The sequence below is a fragment of the Canis aureus genome, chromosome 19, assembly GCF_053574225.1.
Source record: "Canis aureus isolate CA01 chromosome 19, VMU_Caureus_v.1.0, whole genome shotgun sequence".
Lineage (NCBI taxonomy): Eukaryota > Metazoa > Chordata > Mammalia > Carnivora > Canidae > Canis > Canis aureus.
In genome coordinates this window covers 45,824,690-45,842,939 of record NC_135629.1, presented here as the reverse complement: position 1 = coordinate 45,842,939, position 18,250 = coordinate 45,824,690, and the positions used below count along the sequence as shown (strand labels likewise).

The window sequence follows — 18,250 nt, the reverse complement described above, 5'->3', positions numbered from 1 at the left end:
ATTTATGAGGGACACAGAGAGAGTGGCAGAGACATAGGTAGAGGGAGAAGCAGGCTCCCTGCAGGAAGCCTGATGTGGGACTCGATCCCCGGACTCCAGGGTCACGCCACTGAGCCACCCAGACATCCCATCAGCATGCTGTTTTGATGGTTCATCCACATGGTAACGTGAATCAGGGCTTCATTCCTTTTTGTGGTTGAACAATAATATTCCATTGTGTAGCTAGACTGCATTTTGTTTATTTATCCTTTTATCCACTGATGGATGCTTGGGCTATCTCTATCTCTTCACTCTTGTGAATAGTGAAAAGTTACTTTTATTTATTTATTTATTTATTTATTTATTTATTTATTTATTTATTTATTTAAGATTTTATTTATTTATGATAGACATAGAGAGAGAGAGAGAGAGAGAGAGGCAGAGACACAGGCAGAGGGAGAAGTAGGCTCCATGCCGGGAGCCTGATGTGGGACTTGATCCCGGGGCTCCAGGATCACGCCCTGGGCCAAAGGCAGGCGCTAAACCACTGAGCCACCCAGGGATCCCCTATTTATTTATTTTTAAGGTTTGTTTATTTAAGTAATCTCTTATTATTTGGAGGAACTATCTTTTTGTTTAAGATTTTGTATTTATTCATTTGAAACAGAGCACAAGCAAGAGAGAGGGTCAGAGGGAGAAGCAGAACTCCCTGCTGAGCAGAGAGCCAATGTGGGGTTCAATCTCAGGACCCCAGGATCATGACCTGAGGTGAGGTCAGATGCTTAACCGACTAAGCCCCCAAAGGGCTCCCAGGAGCTACTTTTAAATGTAGGAAAGGATGAAAAGGAAAGAGAGGATCCCAGCTAGCAGCTAGTCCAAACCTACATTAATAGTTGAAGAAAATGGGCACTTAGGTCTATATTTGTTCTTGGTCCCTGCTTGAGCTGCTCAGCTGTTCAGTCAATATTCATAAGCACCTACTGTGTGCATGTCCTGTGCTGTGGCAAGGACCCCTCAGGAGGCTGAGGTATGAAAGCTAAGGAGAGAGTCCACTGACAGGAAAGTAAGGATAAAAGTGTTCTGTGCAGGGATCCCTGGGTGGCGCAGCGGTTTAGCGCCTCCTTTGGCCCAGGGCGCGATCCTGGAGACCAAGGATCGAGTCCCACATCGGGCTCCCGGTGCATGGAGCCTGCTTCTCCCTCTGCCTGTGTCTCTGCCTCTCTCTCTCTCTCTGTGTGACTATCATAAATAAATAAAAATTAAAAAAAAATTTTTTTAAAAAGTGTTCTGTGCAGTGAGAACAGTCAGTGCAAAGACCCTGAGGCAGGAATGAGTGTGGTGTGTGGGAAGCCATGTGAGAAAGCTGGAGGAAAGTGAGTAAAGTCAGGGAGGGGGCAGAGAAGGGAGAGGAGGGCAAGAAAGTTGGCAGCATCTTGCTCCCACAGGGCCTCATGGACCATGGTGGGGAGTTAGGATTTTTATTCTGAGTGTGGCAGGAGGCACCACAGAGTGGGAACAGGGGAAGGGTGTGATGTGACTTTAGATTTGGCCTAGGGAGGCGGGAGGTTGGGGCAGTGTGGGGTGCCAAAATCAATTTGCTAAGCAAAATTGGGGTATCCCATAAATCCCATGGAACTCTCTAGTATCCACCAGGGTCACATTTTCAAACGGCTGAGTGAGACCTGGGAAAACTATGGGACAGCCCTACTGGTAATTATTATTTGGAGTATTCACTTTACTATGACGAATTCTCAAGCAGAAGATGGTTTGTCCGTGCATGTGTGTGGCCTTGAGAAACAATCACTGGCTGCGTGGCAGGCTCCAAGCGGTGAGTGTTGATGAACTAGTGGGAATGGAAACAGGAATCACAGATGTGAAGCCTTTCCAGGCTTTCACCGGCCAGCCCCACTCCCGCTTTGTCTCCAAATCCCCACACCCTTTAAAGCATGTTCTCCTCAATCCCATTGCACCATCAGGGGAGTTAAGGCTTAGGTGAAAAGGGAACATGAAGAGTAAAAATACTAATTACTGAAATAATTGTAAGAGAAACTAAATCGTTGACAAAGTTTGTCTTAAGTATGTTTTCAATGTTTTGAAATTGCTTTCACAGAAAAGGTCACCCCCTTGCCTCCCAGGGTGCTTGCCCCAGCACTGGTCTGCAGCCCACATGTGTACCAGTGTTTGGGGGGGCAGTTCTGCCCTTCGCCCTCGTCTGTCTGGCCATGGGATTTCTTGAGGGGGGATCCTTCTGATCCCGCACATCGTTGGGCTTGGTGACAGGGATGGGTCCCAGTTCTCTATTGGTGTTTGAGAGTCCTCAAATACACACACCATGTCCCACCTACCCTCCAGGTGTCCTTGTCTCCAGGTGACCCTGACGCACCGTCTTTGGGGAGCGATTTGGAATTATCTGTCTATAAGGAGAGACCTGCCTTTCCAGGTGTTGGATACTCTCCAGCAACTGTGGTCAAATAGCATGGAGGGGCACCTGGGTGGCTTAGTCGGTTGAATGTCTGCCTTTGGCTCAGGTCCTGATCTCAGGGTCCTGGGATCGAGTCCCGCATCGGGCTCCCTGCTCAGCTCAGACCCTGCTTCTCCCTCTCTCTCTGTTCCTCCCCCATCTTGTGTGCTCTCTCTCTCAAATAAATAAAATCTTAAAACAACAACAACAAAAAAGACCATGGAGTCAGGACAGCATGGATAGCAAGGTCAAGGCAACCAGTTAAAGAAATCCTGAAGCTACCTCAGGAGATGCAAGAACTCACCTGCAGTGAATTAATTCAGTGAGGCCACATGCATGCCTGGGGCCCATCCATAGAACCCCGGGACATCCACCCGTGGTAGCCTTTTCAAACCAGTGCATGAGAGCGGAGAATGATAAGAGACCATCCTGCCAATAATCATTTTTCAGAGTATTAATTTTACTATGAAAAAACTCAGTATTTTATATTAAGCCATACCTTCATCCCCAAACATCTCTCCCTGCCCCTGGGTGCCAGGGCTGGCAGGATCACTGTTCCTCCAGCAAAATTGGTCCTGAGTCTACTGTGCATTGTGCCTTGGGCCATCTGGGGAAGGGAGCCTGGTCTGGGGCTCTACCTCCATGGAGTTAACAGGTGGACACTTGATAGACCACACTGAGAATCCAAGGGGGACACCTGGATGGTTCAGCGGTTGAGCATCTGCCTTTGGCTCAGGTCGTGATCCTGGGGTCCTGGGATTGAGTCCCACATCCGGCTCCCCACAGGGAGCCTGCATCTCCCTTTACCTATGTCTCTTCCTCTCTGTGTCTCTCATGAATGAATAAATAAAATCTCATGAATGAATAAATAAAAAAAAATAAGATTTTATTTATTTATTCATGAGAGACATAGAGAAAGAGAGAAACAGAGACACAGGCAGAGGGAGAAGCAGGCTCCATACTGGGAGCCTGATGTGGGCCTCGATCCTGAGACTCCAGGATCATACCCTGGGCCGAAGGCAGGCGCTAAACCCCTGAGCCACCCAGGGATCCCCTAAATAAAATCTTATAAATCAATCAATCAATCAATCAATCTTAATAGGTGTAATGAAGGGGAAAGTATAATAACAACAGCAAAAACAGTAGTAGTAATGGTAGCCAACATTATTTGAGCATTTGTTATGTGCCAAGCATAGCATGGACTCTGTGTGAATTTGTTCCTTTAATCCTTATAACTACCTTATGAATTAAGTACTTTTTTATCCCAATTTTATGGATGAGGAAGTTGAGGCTCTGAGAGGTTAAGTAACTTGCCCAAGGCCACACAGGGTTCAAACCAGGCTGCCTAGCTCCAAAGGCCGTGGCATTATACTGATGCCCCTAGAGATGCAGAAAGAGTTTGAGATGGGTGGGTGGGTAGGGGGAGGAGGGAGGAGCTTTGGGGTAGAACAGCACATGAACCTGACCTTCCACTCTGCACACTGAGTCAGGAGCTCCACCTGTTTTCTGAGGATGGGTCAGCTTATCCCCTGGGAACGCATTAACCCTGCAGCCCTCGCCTGATGCCACAACACTCCCTCTCCCCTCCTTTCCAGGAACTAGAGAAGCTCGGGCTTGGTGACAGCGTGGACCTGCACGTGTATGAGATTCCAGTCGAGTACAAGACGGTCCAGAGGCTCATCCCTGCCCTGTGGGAGAAGCACAGCCCACAGGTGAGTGGGGCGAAGGCAGGTGCTTCCTCATCAGGACCTGCAGGTGGGCACTCCACTCATGGATGATTTGTGTGGCTTTGTTCCTGCTTCCATCACATAGCCGATGCCATGGCCTTGTCCCCCAAAGAGCCACAGTTACCCGTGGATTTGAGGGAGGAGAGCAAACATCTGGAACCTCACAGAGACTGGCTCTGTCGCACTGGAGTTCTGTATCAGTCATGACCTGTTTAGTTATATGTGACAGTCAGAACACACCTTAAGTCAGCTTAAGCACAAACATCAGTGTGCTTCAGGTATAGCTTGATCCAGGCACTCACCCAGTGTTATCATCAGCATTCTCACTTGGCCATTCAGCTTTGCTTTGCACTTTGCTTTTGCTTTGGCAAAGACAGATGGCTGCTGATTTATACCTTCCCAACCCAGCCCCTCCGCAGAAAGAAAACAACTCTCCTTTTTTTTTTTTGTTTTTTTTACAACTCTCCTTTTGATAATTACCCAGGGTCCGTGGCTGATTTTCATTGGCCCACTTGGGTCCCTGAACCCAAGCACTAGTCCCTGAACCAAGCACTATGGCTGGGGGTTGGAGGAAGGAAGGAATGCTCTGATTTGTGAGGCCTGGGTCACATGCAAACTCTGGTGGCCAGGGGTGGCATCACCTCTCTCAAACCTCCTGAAAGAAGATGGGGGCTCTCGGGGCTCCACAAAGGGAAACTGAATATGGGAGGGAACTGGCTATTACCAATGCAGCGGAATGGAGGCCAGACAAACAGGACACCACAGACACACATGGCCCAGCCAAGACTCTGGGCACAGAGAGCTCCACGGGGTCGGAGGTGAAGTTACCTGGGCTGCTGTCTCTGATAGGTGATGTACTGGTCATCTAGGGGGGCCCCACCCAGCTTCCCACACTAGCCTGCCCTTGCGGATTTTCCAGGACCAACCAGTGGAGACTTCCTTCCTAATGAGCCCTTCGTGGTGTCTCAAGTGGAATCTGTCGCTTTGTAGAGGGGGACCTGAAGACTTAGTGAGATGTGACTAAAGTTCTGTCAATGGGTTTTTTTTTTCTGCTTTGCATGTGGAGTCCTGCCTTTTTTCCAGGTAAACAAACAAAATTACCCGAAAGCATGAACATGTTTGTAAAAATTTTCATAACATAGAGAATCACCCCTGCTTGGTTAACTGGCACCATGATTACTGTTGTTGCTCACACATGTGTCTGCATACACGCATGTGCATCTGTGCTAGTGTGCCACTATGTGTGCTTTTTTTTTTTTTTTTTTGAGATTTAATTTACTTGTTCATGAGCAACACAGAGAGACAGAGACACAGGCAGAGGGAGAAAGAAGCAGGCTCCCTGTAGGGAGCCTGATGCAGGTCTTGATCCCAGGATCCCAGGATAATCCCCTGAGCCAAAGGCAGACACTCAACCACTGAGCCCACCCAGGCAACCCCCGACGTGTGCTCTTGAAGCAATCCGTGTGGATTCAGTTCCTGTGGCTGCTGTAAACTTAGAACATCAGAAATGAATTCTCACATCCCCGGAGGCCAGAGCTCCAAAGTCCAAGCCTCCGCAGCTGTGCTCCCTCCCTCAGGAGGGAGGGTCATTGCTCATCTGCTCCGGCTTCTGGGAGCTCCTCGAATTCCTTGGTTTGCGGGCCAGGTCACTCTGGTGTCTGCCTCTGTGGTCACATGGACTTTTCCAGTCTCTGTCTTTCCTTTATTATTATTATTTTTAAAGATTTTATTTATTTATTCACGAGAGACACAGGCAGAAGGAGAAGCAGACTCCATGCAGGGAGTCTGACGTGGGATTCGATCCCAGGTCTCCAGGATCACACTCTGGGCTGAAGGCGGTGCTAAACTGCTGAGCCACCAGGGCTGCACTCTGTCTTTCCTTTAAGTGTCTCTTTTAAGGACATGTGTCATTGGGTTTGGGGCCTACCCAGATAATGCAGGAGGATCTCATCACGAGATCCTTTACTTAATTTCATCAGTAAAGACCCTTATTTTTCCAAATAAGGTATCAGTCACAGTTTCCAGGCGACTTTTTCTTTTTGGTATGTAAGGAGTATCACCATTCAGCTCATTATACTACAGCTGCTGCTTTGTTTTCACATTCCCCAATATTCAATTTTTTTAAAGATTTAACTTATTTATTTATGAGAGACACACAGAGAGAGGCAGAGACACAGGCAGAGGGAGAAACAGGCTCCATGCAGGGAGCCCGATGAGGGACTCAATCCTCGGACCCCAGGATCACGTCCTGGGCCAAAGGCAGGCTCTAAACTGCTGAGCCACCAGGGCTGCCCCTCTGTGTCCCTCTAGCCACATTTTTAAAATGTTAAAATAGGGTGGCCCAGGTGGCTCAGCGGTTTAGCACCGCCTTCAGCCCAGGGCCAGATCCTGGGGACCCAGGATCGAGTCCCAGGCTCCCTGCATGGAGCCTGTTTCTCCCTCTGCCTGTGTCTCTGCCTCTCTCTCATTGTGTCTCTCATGAATAAAAAATAAAATCTTTAAAAAAATAAAAAAATAAAATGTCAAAACAAAGAGGTGAAATACATTTTTAATAATATCTTTTTTGGAACCCTGTGTATCTAAGATATTATCATCTCGACGTGTCATCAACCTTAGAAAAGTTATTACAGAGGGATTTTACATTCTTTTTGTGTGTGTGTGCCCGGTCTCCAAAATCTGGTGTGTGTTCTGCTCTGACTGCGCATCTCAATTCCTACCAGCCACGTTCTAAGTGCTCACTAGTTCCATGGCCCCTGGCTGCCATATGGGACAGCATGCTCCTCAGCCCACATTTTAAATGTTTACATGTGTAAATGTTTATGTGTACAATGCCCTTTCTGTGTGTAAGCATACACACTAATAATGAATAGTTGAAATTCAACTGTATTCAGTGCGGGTGTCCTGCTTTCCATAAATATTTTATCATGAGCATTTTAGTGCCTAGGTCGTTAAAAATTTTTCCCTTACGTTATTTTAACAGCTGGGCAGTTTTTCCTAATGAATGTAACTGTTCTCCTATAATGGAGCATGCCAGTGTTTTCATGAGTTTTTCCCCTCATTTTTAGAAAAAACACTGAAACGACCATTGACACATTATTACCTCTTTGATCATAGGTTAGATTCCTGGAAGTTACACCTTGTCTTTTGCATTTGGCAATATGGCTTGAAGATAGTTCCTTAACAGAACTGCTTTTGGCATGTTAACAGCTACATAGTAGTAGCTCCTAATTTATTAATTTATGTAGCCAACACCCCCCCTCCCAGCTGCTAATGGCTAATGAGGTCGTTTTCTGGTATTTGTGTTAACACAGCTGCAATGAATATCCTTGCGTGTTGCACATCCTGGCATGTTTTCTTGGCAGACCTTTCTGTGGGGTATTGTATGGCCTATTCCAGCAACAAGGGGCCTCTCCTTGGCCTGGGGGGGATCCCCCAGTCTTTTGGCCACACCCCTGTTAAGCCCTGCATGTCTATCTGCAGCTCGTGGTGCATGTGGGGGTGTCGGGCATGGCGACCACTGTCACACTGGAGAAGTGTGGGCATAACAAGGGCTACAAGGGGCTGGACAACTGCCGCTTCTGCCCCGGCTCCCAGTGCTGCGTGGAAGACGGGCCCGAAAGCATCGACTCCATCATCGACATGGATGCGGTCTGTAAGAGGGTCACTACGCTGGGCCTGGATGTGTCGGTGACCATCTCACAAGATGCTGGCAGGTAGGGCACCTTGGGGGTGAGTGGGGGTGCTTTCCCTCCTCCACGGGCCCAAGCTAGTGTTGAACAGGCCAAGTGTGTTGACTTTGGCCCCTTGTGGACTGAGCACTCGGCATCCATAAGCCCCAGAGTGAAGCATGTGCATGGAACAGATGCCACTGATCCTGCTTCCAGAACTCAGGATGTCTGAATCTGCCCACCTGTCCCTACCCAGGCCTTGGCGTCTGCCTCTGGTCACTGCCCCAGCCACCTCACTGGTGTTCCTCCTGCCACCTCTGGCCTGGCCCTGACAGTCCTCCTCTTCCAAACAGTTGTTTCTATATCCATTTTGTTTTTTCTTTCTTCTATTTTTAAAGATTTTATGTATGTATGTATGTATGTATGTATGTATTTACTTATTTATTTATTTATTTATTTATTTATTTATTTATTTGACAGAGAGAGAGCAGGAACAGGGGGAAAGGCAGAGGGAAAGGGAGAGGTAGGCCTTGCGCTGAGCAGGGAGCTGATGCAGGGCTCGATCCCAGGACCTCGGGATTATGACCTCAGCTCAAGGCAGATGCTTCACCAACTGAGCCACCCTAGCACCTCTGTATTCATTTTCTGTGGCTGTTATAACAAAGCCATCAACTTTATAGCTTAGGACAAAAATGTAATCTCTCCCAGTTCTGGAGGCTAGAAGGCCAAAAGCAAGGTGTGGGCAATGTTTGCTCCTTCTGGAGGCTCTGAGGGAGAATCTGCCCCCTGCCTTCCTCCTGGCTTCCAGTGGCTGCTGGTAACCCTTGGGGGCTCATGGCTGCGTTACCCTGATCTCTGTCTCCATCTCCACGTGGCCTTCTTCCCTGTGTGTGTGTTTACATGGCCTTCTTATGAGGACCCCAGTCATTGGATTTAGGACCCACCCTCATCCAGTATGTTTTCATTTTAACTAATATCTGCAAAACCCCTCTATCCAAATAAGGTCACATTTTGAGGTTCCAGGTGAACATCAACTTTGGGAAGAAACTCTTTAGCCTGTTACAAGGTCTTTTATACATTTAAGTCAGATGGTGTTCCTCCTTTGCTTAATCTCTCCTGCAGGAATGCCTGGGTGGCTCAGTGGTTGAGCATCTATCTGCCTTTGGCTCAGGGCGTGATCCCACGGTCCAAGGATCAAGTCCCACATCGGGCTCCCCGAATGGAGCATGCTTCTCCCTCTGCCTACATCTCTGCCTCTCTCTGTGTGTCTCTCACGAATAAATAAATAAAATCTTGGGGATCTCTGGGTGGCTCAGCGGTTTAGCGCTGCCTTCAGCCCAGAGCGTGGTCCTGGAGTCCTGGGATCGAGTCCCATATCAGGTTCCCTGTGTGGAACCTGCTTTTCCCTCTGCCTGTGTCTCTGCCTCTCTCTCTCTCTCTCTCTCTCTCTGTGTGTGTGTGTGTGTGTGTCTCTCATGAATAAATACATAAAATCTTTAAAATAAATAAATAAATAAATAAATAAATAAATAAATAAATAAATAAATAAAATCTTAAAAAAAAAATCCCTCCTGAAGTTCCCACTGCACCTAGAGTAAAATCCCAACCTGTCCTCCACCATCCACAGGTGATGTGTAGTCTAGCCCCTGCCCATCCCTCCCCTACTTCGTGTCAGCCTTCACTCTTCCTCCCCTACTATGCGCCAGCCCCACAAACTGGCCTTCTCTGGTTGCTCAAACACTATGCTCACTCTAGCCTTGGGGGTCTTTGCAGGTGCTGTGACCTCTGCCCAGAACTCACCTCCCTCTGATAAGGCATCTTTCAGGCCTTAGCTCCAACATGTTGCCGCCTTGGGGGGGGGGTCTCTGCCAGCACCCAGACCAAATTGTGTCCTCTCTGTTCCATGTCCTCTTAGCACCCATATCTCCATTTCTCAGCACTCTGTACACTTCTCCAGCCCAAAGGCGGCAGGTGGCTGATTCAGTAGACTGAAAGGAGTAACCAAATTTACCATCTTTCTGTTTTTATTTATTTATTTATTTATTTTTAAATATTTTTTTTAATTTTTATTTATTTATGATAGTCACACAGAGAGAGAGAGACAGAGGCAGAGACATAGGCAGAGGGAGAAGCAGGCTCCATGCACTGGGAGCCCGACGTGGGATTCGATCCCGGGTCTCCAGGATCACGCCCTGGGCCAAAGGCAGGCGCCAAACCACTGCGCCACCCAGGGATCCCAACCATCTTTCTGTTTTTAAAACGAATTCTAAATGGCACGATAATTCTAGAACATCTTCTATGTTCCCATCGTGAAAAATTCTCTTGCTCTCTCTCCTTCTCCCTAGCGATCCCTCTGGTAAATCTGAGACTTTTTTTTAAAAAGATTTTATTTATTTATTTGAGATAGAGAGCACAAGCAGGGCAGAGGGAGAAGCAGACTCCCTGCTGAGCAGGAAGCCCGATATGGGACTCGATCCCAGGACCCTGGGATCATGACCTGAGCCAAAGGCAGACACTTAACTAACTGAGCCACCCAGGCATCCCTTCCTTTGGATCTCCTACATGCCTGGTAAATGGCTATGTGATATTCCATTGAGTGGCTGTTCCAACTTACTAAGCCACTCTCCCGTCTGCGGACGTTTATGTTGCATGCTAGCCCTTTAGGTCTGCTATAACAGGATACCACCGGCCAGGCAGCTTATAAACAACAGGGTGATTGCTCATAATTCTGGAGGCCGGGAAATTCAAGATCATGGCACCAGCCTGGTCATACTGTGATGAAGGCCTCCCTCTGGGTTGCAGTCTGCTGGCTCCTTAGTGTGTCCTCATCTGGCAGGAGGAGGAAGAGAGCTCTGTGCAGTCTCTCTTTCATATATATATATATGTTTTATTGAAGTTCAATTTGCCAACATATAGCATAACACCCAGTGCTTATCACGTCAAGGGCCCCCCTCAGTGCCCGTCACCCAGTCACCCCATCCTCCCATCCACCCCCCCTTCCACTACCCCTTGTCCATTTCCCAGAGTTAGGAGTTTCTCATGTTTTGTCACCCTCTCTAATTTTTCCCGCTCATTTTCCCTCCTTTCTCCTATAATCCCTTTCACTATTTCTTATATTCCCTGTATGAGTGAAACCAAATAATGATTGTCCTCCTATTGACTTACTTCACTCAGCATAATACCTTCCAGTTCCATCCACATCAAAGCAAATGATGAGTATTCGTCCTTTCTGATAGCTGAGTAAATATTCCATTGTATATGTGCAGTCTCTTTTATAAGGGTGCTAACCCCATTCGTGAGGGCTCTTACTTCCCAAAGGCCCTGCCTCTTAATACCATGACATTGGGAGTCAGGGCTTCAACAGTGAATTTGAGGAAGGACATTCAGATGCTAGCAGGTGGCTGCTTATTCTACTTTAAAAAAAAAAAAAAAAAGATTGTATTTCATTATTTGAGAGAGAGACAGAGAGAGAATACAAGCAAGGGGAGTAGAGGGAGAAGCATACTCCCTGCCGAGCAGGGAGCCGGACACGGAGCTCGATCCCAGGACCCTGGGATCATGACCTGAGCTGAAGGCAGAGGCTCAACTGACTGAGCCATTCAGGTGCCCCATTTCTTGTTCTTTTATACTTTTTAAAAAATTTTTATTTATTTATTTATTTATTTATTTATTTATTTATTTATTTATTTGAGACAGAGAGAGAGAGAGAGGCAGAGACACAGGCAGAGGGAGAAGTAGGCTCCATGCAGGGAGTCCAATGTGGGACTTGATCCTGGGACCCCAGGATCACACCCTGGGCCAAAGGCAGATGCCCAACCGCTGAGCCATGCAGGTGTCCCCTTATTCTTTTATACTTAATGGTGCAGCGAACACCTTCTTCACCTTTCTTGTGCCCTTGTGCAGGTGGCTTCTGAAGGTAGATTCTCAAAACCAGAAAGAACCTGTCCTAAAGTCTAAGCGTCTGTCACATTACTAGCCTGCCAAACTCTTCCCCTGGGACAGTTGGCATTCCCGCTAGCTGCACCTCATACTGCCTCCTTCCTCACATACACAGCAGCACCTGGAGTTCCCAGGTTTTCTTCATTTTTGCCAACCTGGGAGGAGGGGAGAAGCAGTATTCCATTTCGTGTATTTCTGGCAAGGCTGGGGCTCTTACAGCAGGTGCGGAGGAAGGCCATCCTGTTAGTCTGTGTGTATTGATTCTCTGACCTCATTTTGGTCTCTCTCCTGCCCCCGCACAGGTACCTCTGTGACTTCACCTACTACACCTCTCTGTACCAGAGTCACGGCCGCTCAGCCTTTGTTCACGTGCCTCCACTGGGCAAGCCGTACAACGCAGACCAGCTGGGCAGGGCGCTGCGGGCCATCATCGAGGAGATGCTGGACGTCCTGGAGCAGTCGGAAGGCAAAATCAACTGTCGCCACAAACACTAAGAGCCTTTCAGGCCTCCCAAGACCTCATCCCACTAGGGACCCCGGGAGGGACCTCTGCCCTCCCGGGCTTGGCCAAGGAAGATAAGCCTGTCAGCCGGGGATCTAATCTGGATCAACGTTCCGACTTAAACACTTCCTCTCCCTTTTTCTCTGCAAAAGGGCTGGTCGATTTGAAGGAGGTGGCTGGAGACTTTTTCCTCTATTTCCCTTTGCATCTGGGGACACATTCACAACAGCTGGGAAGCTGGTGGGTCCCGATCTGCACAGAGAACATTGGGTCGAGTGGATCTCTGCTCTTTGATCCCACGTCTGGGCTCACCTGCTCACCTGCTCTGGTGAAGGGATTCTGGTGTTCCCTCCATCCCTGATTGGTTTTTCCCAAACCTAAAAACTCCATGAAGAGTCTTTGCCTGGATCCGTGTCCCAAAAGCCGGGATGACCCCCGAAAGGGCTGCCTGGAGATACGGCGGGGGCTTTTTCCCCCCCTCTCTTTCTTATTCTCTTTTTATTTTTTTTTAAGATTTTATTTATTTATTCATGAGAGACACACAGAGAGAGGCAGAGACACAGGCAGAGGGAGAAGCAGGCTCCATGCAGGGAGCCCAACGTGGGACTCCATCCCGGGTCTCCAGGATCACACCCTGGGCTGCAGGTGGCGCTAAACCGCTGTGTCACTGGGGCTGCCCCTCTTATTCTCTTTTAAAAAAACAATAGTGCTAGTTTGGGCACAGAGGAGTTTATAATCCCTTTGGTTAAAACTTGGCTTTAGCCAACAGCAAAGTGTCTTTTCTTTTTCCTGGGATGCGACCCATTGCGCCTCTTCCCCTGAAAATTGGACCTACACGTTGTGCTGGAGCTGATGTTGGTTCCCTTTCCTCAGGGCGGGCAGGGCCCTTGGCCAGGCAGTGTGGGGTGGGAGCTGCTGCCCCAGATGGTTAAAAAAGGTGGGCTGACCCTTTCAACACCAGAGCCATGAGCAGTCCCCGTGGGGACCCTGGGGCAGGGCAGCCGGTGGGTCATTTTGGCACGCACATGACTTCTTTTTTTTTTTCTAATATGTAAAAATTTGTAGCAGTTGCAACCTACCCCACATCTGGCCTGGATTTTTCCAGTCCTGGTGCTGGGGACCAGCTTCTTTCTCTCCTTAAGGGGAGGGGTGCCCAGAATGGGGCCTGGGGGCTGGAGTTGGCTGAGCTCCATGCACACTGGCGTGTTTGAGCAGGAGGGTGGTGGAGAAGCCAGTGGACTTCTGTGTAGATGGTTTTGGAGATGCACCCAGGACTCAGGAGTAAATTTTGATCTCGCTCCCAGGCAACTTTCAGTTTACCACCAGAGATGAGGGTAACATCACCCAGGAAGTGACTGGGTTCAGCTGGACCTTGATACCCATCGGAGGAAAAGAATGACAACAGGAACCATGATGCCAACTGAGGAAAACACACATTTTGGAAGTGTTCTCCTATTTGGGGGAGAATTATGGAGTTTTATCATTTCCCTAAGTGCGAGGTGTGCTGGAATGTGATGCCGTGTTGGATCATGTTGGTGTTACCCAGCATGCAGTTCTTTCTGAAACAGATGATATTTTTGTTTTGTTTTGTTTCTTAAACATTCACCTTCTTTGCCTCTTGTTCCGAGGGTCAGGGGAGGTCCCGCCTCTGCTGAGCTGCTGTGTCGCTTGGAGAACTGGGTTAAGGGGTTTCTGAGTTAAATGCATTCTCTGGGTCCTGGGTTTTCTCTGGAGGAAGCTGCCCCGAGTGGGTGACTCGGGGTGGGCACTTGGCAGTGGGCATGGCCTGTGGCTCGCAGGTTGAAATGATTAGGACTCTGCTTCTCTGTCCATGCCAGCCTGCCTTCTGCCAGAAATACCCCTCTCTCATGTCCCCAGTCTGAGGTTGTAGTCTCCTGAAAAACCTGCTGTGTGGGACTCTGTGAGCGGAGATTGTGGCTCTTCTGAATGTGAGGAGCTCAAGGCTCATGGCGGGGGTCCCCCGGAGGTCTTATTCAGAACATCAGGCTTCATCTAGCTTTGTTCCCCAAAGGTCTGATCTACAGGGATGTGAGGAAGAAATGAATCCAAGCAAGGGGGGGGACCTGAACATGAGCCAGGTCTGCCCTTAGCTGGGTACCCACTGGAACCTGGACATACATACCATCCCCAAACTCCACATTTTCATCTTTCCTTTGTCTTCATTTTCCCCTCTATGTTTAAAGCACCATATGATTCAGAAATTTAGAGATATAACTTATTGTCTGATCATTGTTGAGTGTATGTGTGTCATTTGTGTGTTCTTGCAATGGTTTTAGATTTCCTCATCAAGTCAAGCCGGAATCCTGTCCTTGTCCATGATGCAGCCTATTTCATTCATTTTTATTTAATCAGACAACCATTAAACATTTCACTCACTTCCTGCCAGCTTTTTTCTTTTTTCTTTTTTTTTTTAAGATTTTATTTATTTATTCACAAGAGATACAGAGAGAGAGAGACACAGGCAGAGAGAGAAGCAGGCTCCATGCAGGGAGCCCGACGTGGGACTCATTCCAGGGTCTCCAGGATCACGCCCTGGGCTGAAGGCGGCGCTAAACCACTGAGCCACCCGGGCTGCCCACTGCCAGCTTTTTAGTTTTTATTTTCCAGTTTAAATTTTCCTAAAATTTGTCTTTTGGCCAAACTCATCTGTTCTCTCCATGGTGTGTCTGTCTGCATGTGTTGGATCTCGGGACTGAAATGTCCTCACATGTAAAGAGAGGACCAAGTCCCATTCTTGCTCCCCTGTCATTTGCAGAGTCTCAGGTGGAGGGAGGCACACAGAATGGGGCAGAGGGGTGGGTCTATGAAGTGGATGTGGCTTAGCAGGGCATGGAGGGGAGAGACGCTAACAGGTGGGTGCAGCAAGTGTTCTCCATAGAAGGTGGAGAAGGATGGGCAGAGGGATGTGGTGGGAAGGCTGCTGGGGGAATCTTGTAGGAAGGTGGATGGGGGGCCTCTCCCTGGGCCCCCATGGGATATGTTGAGGTGGGGGAGGGCAGCAACAGTCACCTAGGTGTTGGGTGATGGCATCTCCTTAATGGTGCCAGAGCCTCTGCACCTCATACTTTTCTTCTCTCAGCCCCTTTGACTCCCCCTTGCTTACTAAAGAAAAGGTCCGTGGTATGTACATGAGCATGTAGCTTGAAAAAGAAATAAGAAGGAGTGGTTAGTAAGAAAGAAAGAAGGGTGGAAAGAAGCAGGAATTTGAGTTGGTGGACTGGATTTGTGCCGCCTGGCTCACCTGGTTTGATCAAGGAACAGCCAAGGTCCCTTGGCCATGGGGAGAGACAGGGACAGGCAGGGGACAGAAATCACGGCTTCCCAGGTGGTGCCAGGTCTTTGTGGAAATGTTAGATTGCAATAGTGTCAGCAAGGAGAATAGTTTTCAGCCTCCTTGCTCTGTGCTGGCACGGTAACTTCTAGAACAGAAAGGGCCTGCTCAGGGGGATGGCTGGAAAAGTAGATTCAGGATGCCTTTTTGTTGTCTTAGAAGTTTCTGCCAGGAAGCCAGGCCAGCTGCTGTGTGTGTACACCCACATGCCTGTGTGCCCCCGGGGGTGACGACTGGGCCTGGGTTGGGAGGGGAGCTGCTCCTGGAAATCTGCCCACCATACTGGCCTCTTTTCTGCTGCCACTGTCTAGACTGTTGACCTTTGACCTCTCCACCCCTTGGAGTGTTTAAACCCAGAAGTCCCCTTTGGGGATAGTGGGACAAAGCCCCATTCTTCTGCAGGGCCCCAGCCTCCACCCTGAGAGCCGGGGAGCCTGCAGCCAGTGTGGGGCACTGGTTGTCACACACACAGAAGCTGGCCACCCTGGGCCACAGATCCCACTGTATACACCTCCTGGGGGAGGGGGGGAGCCGAAAAGGGCCTTTGTTTTTATATCCCAAATTAAATTTCCCTTCCCAGGGCATGAGTGCCTCCCAAGGGCCTGGGGCTGCTGGCTGGGAAGGAGAACATCTCTATTTTTGCAGCGGGGAAGCACGTTAATGGCCACCTGCGGAAGGATGGCTGTTTGGGGGTAAGGGGTGCGTTTGCCAACATCCACATCTTGCAAGTTAATTCCTGGGTGGATGCCGAACATTTCTGCTAAGAGATTCTGTCCTCCAGTGCAGGGGCCATTGTCACAAACTGAGTGTCATGGGCTTCCAGACCTCTGTGGGAGCTGTTCCTGCCCTGAGCTGCTCCTCTCGCCAAATCCTCTTCTCCCTCCCTCGCTCCTCACCAGGCCTTCCTTTCAGCTGCCCGGAGACCCACAAAGTGCCTGCCTCTCTAATAAGCATGAGGCACAGAGAAAGGGGATGAGATGGGAAAGAGAGAAGCAACCCCAGGCTCTGGGAGGTGGCCCTGGTCCCCCAGGGCCCAGTCCAGGGTCACCGAAGCCACTCACAGAGGTGGGATCTAGGGTGAGTGGCTTCTATGGCTGACACGCTTGTCTCTAGGGAACCCCAGAGAAAGCTAGTGTGGAATTGGGCACACAGAGTGCTTCCGAGGCACGTGGCATCCCCAGATGCCAAGGAAGCCATATCTGGATCTTGGACAGCAGAGTTGGCTTCCTGCCTGCCCGGGGTACCCGGCTTGTTTCCGGGGCTCTCTTAACATCTCAGGTTTCTAGTTCATCCTAAATCTCTCTTTGGAAAAACCTTTCCTACCTAAGGTAACTTTGTTTCTTGTCCCCCAAGGAGGGCCTGGCCCCTGCACCCTCGAGGTGGCTCCTCCCTGACCCCCCAAGAGTTCCTTTGAGTGCCTTGTCTGAAACCCTCCTGTCTGGGAGCCCAGGCTGGGGAAGGGTCTGTCCTGACTTTGCTGGGGGCTGGGCCCTGGACTTGACACCCCAGAAAGCAAATAAAACGGTTGAAATGTGTGATTTCTTGTGTGTCTTTGTGAGAGGTTGGTGTCCACTGTGGTCATCCTCTGCCTGGGGTTGGGGGCGTCAGTGGGCAGAGGGGGCCCTGATTCCCTGGGATTTCTGTCCTTGGTATGTGACCTGGTGCTCAGTCTGTGGTGGCTCTTATGAGTGCCCTGAATGGATAATGATGACAGGATTTCTGTACTGAATGGTCTCCGTCCTCACAACCCAGTGCATTTATTTATTCTGATGCACAGAGAGTTTGAGTAACCTTTTGGGATTTGAATCATGATCATGTATTTATTTTATTTGTTATTATTTTTTAATTTAAAAATTTTTAACTAAAACTTTATTTTTATTTGTTTTTATTTACTTATTTATTTTTAAAGATTTTATTCATTCATGAGAGAGAGAGAGAGAGAGGCAGAGACACAGACAGAAGGAGAAGCAGGCTCCATGCAGGGAGCCCAATGTGGGACTCGATCCTGGGACCCCAGGATCACACCCTGGGCTGAAGGCAGGTGCCAAACCACTGAGCCACCCAGGGGATCCCCCTATTTACTTACTTATTTATGTATTTATTTTAAAGATTTTATTTATTTATTCATGAGAGACACAGAGAGAGAGAGAGGCAGAGACACAGGCAGAGGGAGAAGCAGGCTCCATGCAGGGACCCCAATGTGGGACTCGGTCCCAGGTCTCCAGGATCACGCCCTGGGCCGAACGAAGGCAGGCGTCAAACCGCTGAGCCACTCAGGGATCCCCTACTTATTTATTTTAATTGAATCACGATCATTTACACCCCCAGCATGGGCAAAGTTCCCACTTACAACCCTGTGGTGGTGATGGGGTACCATTACCACCTTTTGCAGACAGGGAAACTGAGGCTCTGCCAAGTGAAGCCTCTTGTCTCCTGTGTCATGGCCAGGGAGAGGAGAGGCAGGAAAGTAAACCCAGGCCAGCTTCTCTGGAGCTGAGTAGTTTGACCCAGAAACAGGACTTGGTCATTCCCCTATGTCTGTCCTTGAGGAATGAAGAGGTTTTAAGGTCAGTGGCTTTCAAAGATAGAGCTTTGAAACCAAAAGGACTTGTCTTGGGGAAC

At 48.9% G+C, this 18,250-nt stretch overlaps 1 protein-coding gene across 5 annotated transcripts in view; it reads left to right on the top strand.

Annotated features, from left to right (window-relative positions):
* The window catches only part of PGPEP1 (pyroglutamyl-peptidase I), a 34,083-nt gene extending 16,917 nt beyond the window's left edge, over positions 1 to 17,166 (top strand). For 2 of the 5 annotated variants that reach the window (XM_077859383.1, XM_077859382.1), the window contains exons 3-5: positions 4,036 to 4,152; positions 7,648 to 7,880; positions 12,077 to 17,166. In XM_077859383.1, the coding sequence (XP_077715509.1) occupies positions 4,036 to 4,152; positions 7,648 to 7,880; positions 12,077 to 12,269 (543 nt within the window). In that variant the 3' untranslated portion in view covers positions 12,270 to 17,166. Of the gene's footprint in view, positions 1 to 4,035; positions 4,196 to 5,233; positions 5,251 to 7,647; positions 7,881 to 12,076 lie in introns of those variants that run through there. The other 3 variants (XM_077859384.1, XM_077859386.1, XM_077859385.1) reach the window with 3 other exon arrangements.
* The last annotated feature ends 1,084 nt before the right edge of the window (positions 17,167 to 18,250 follow it).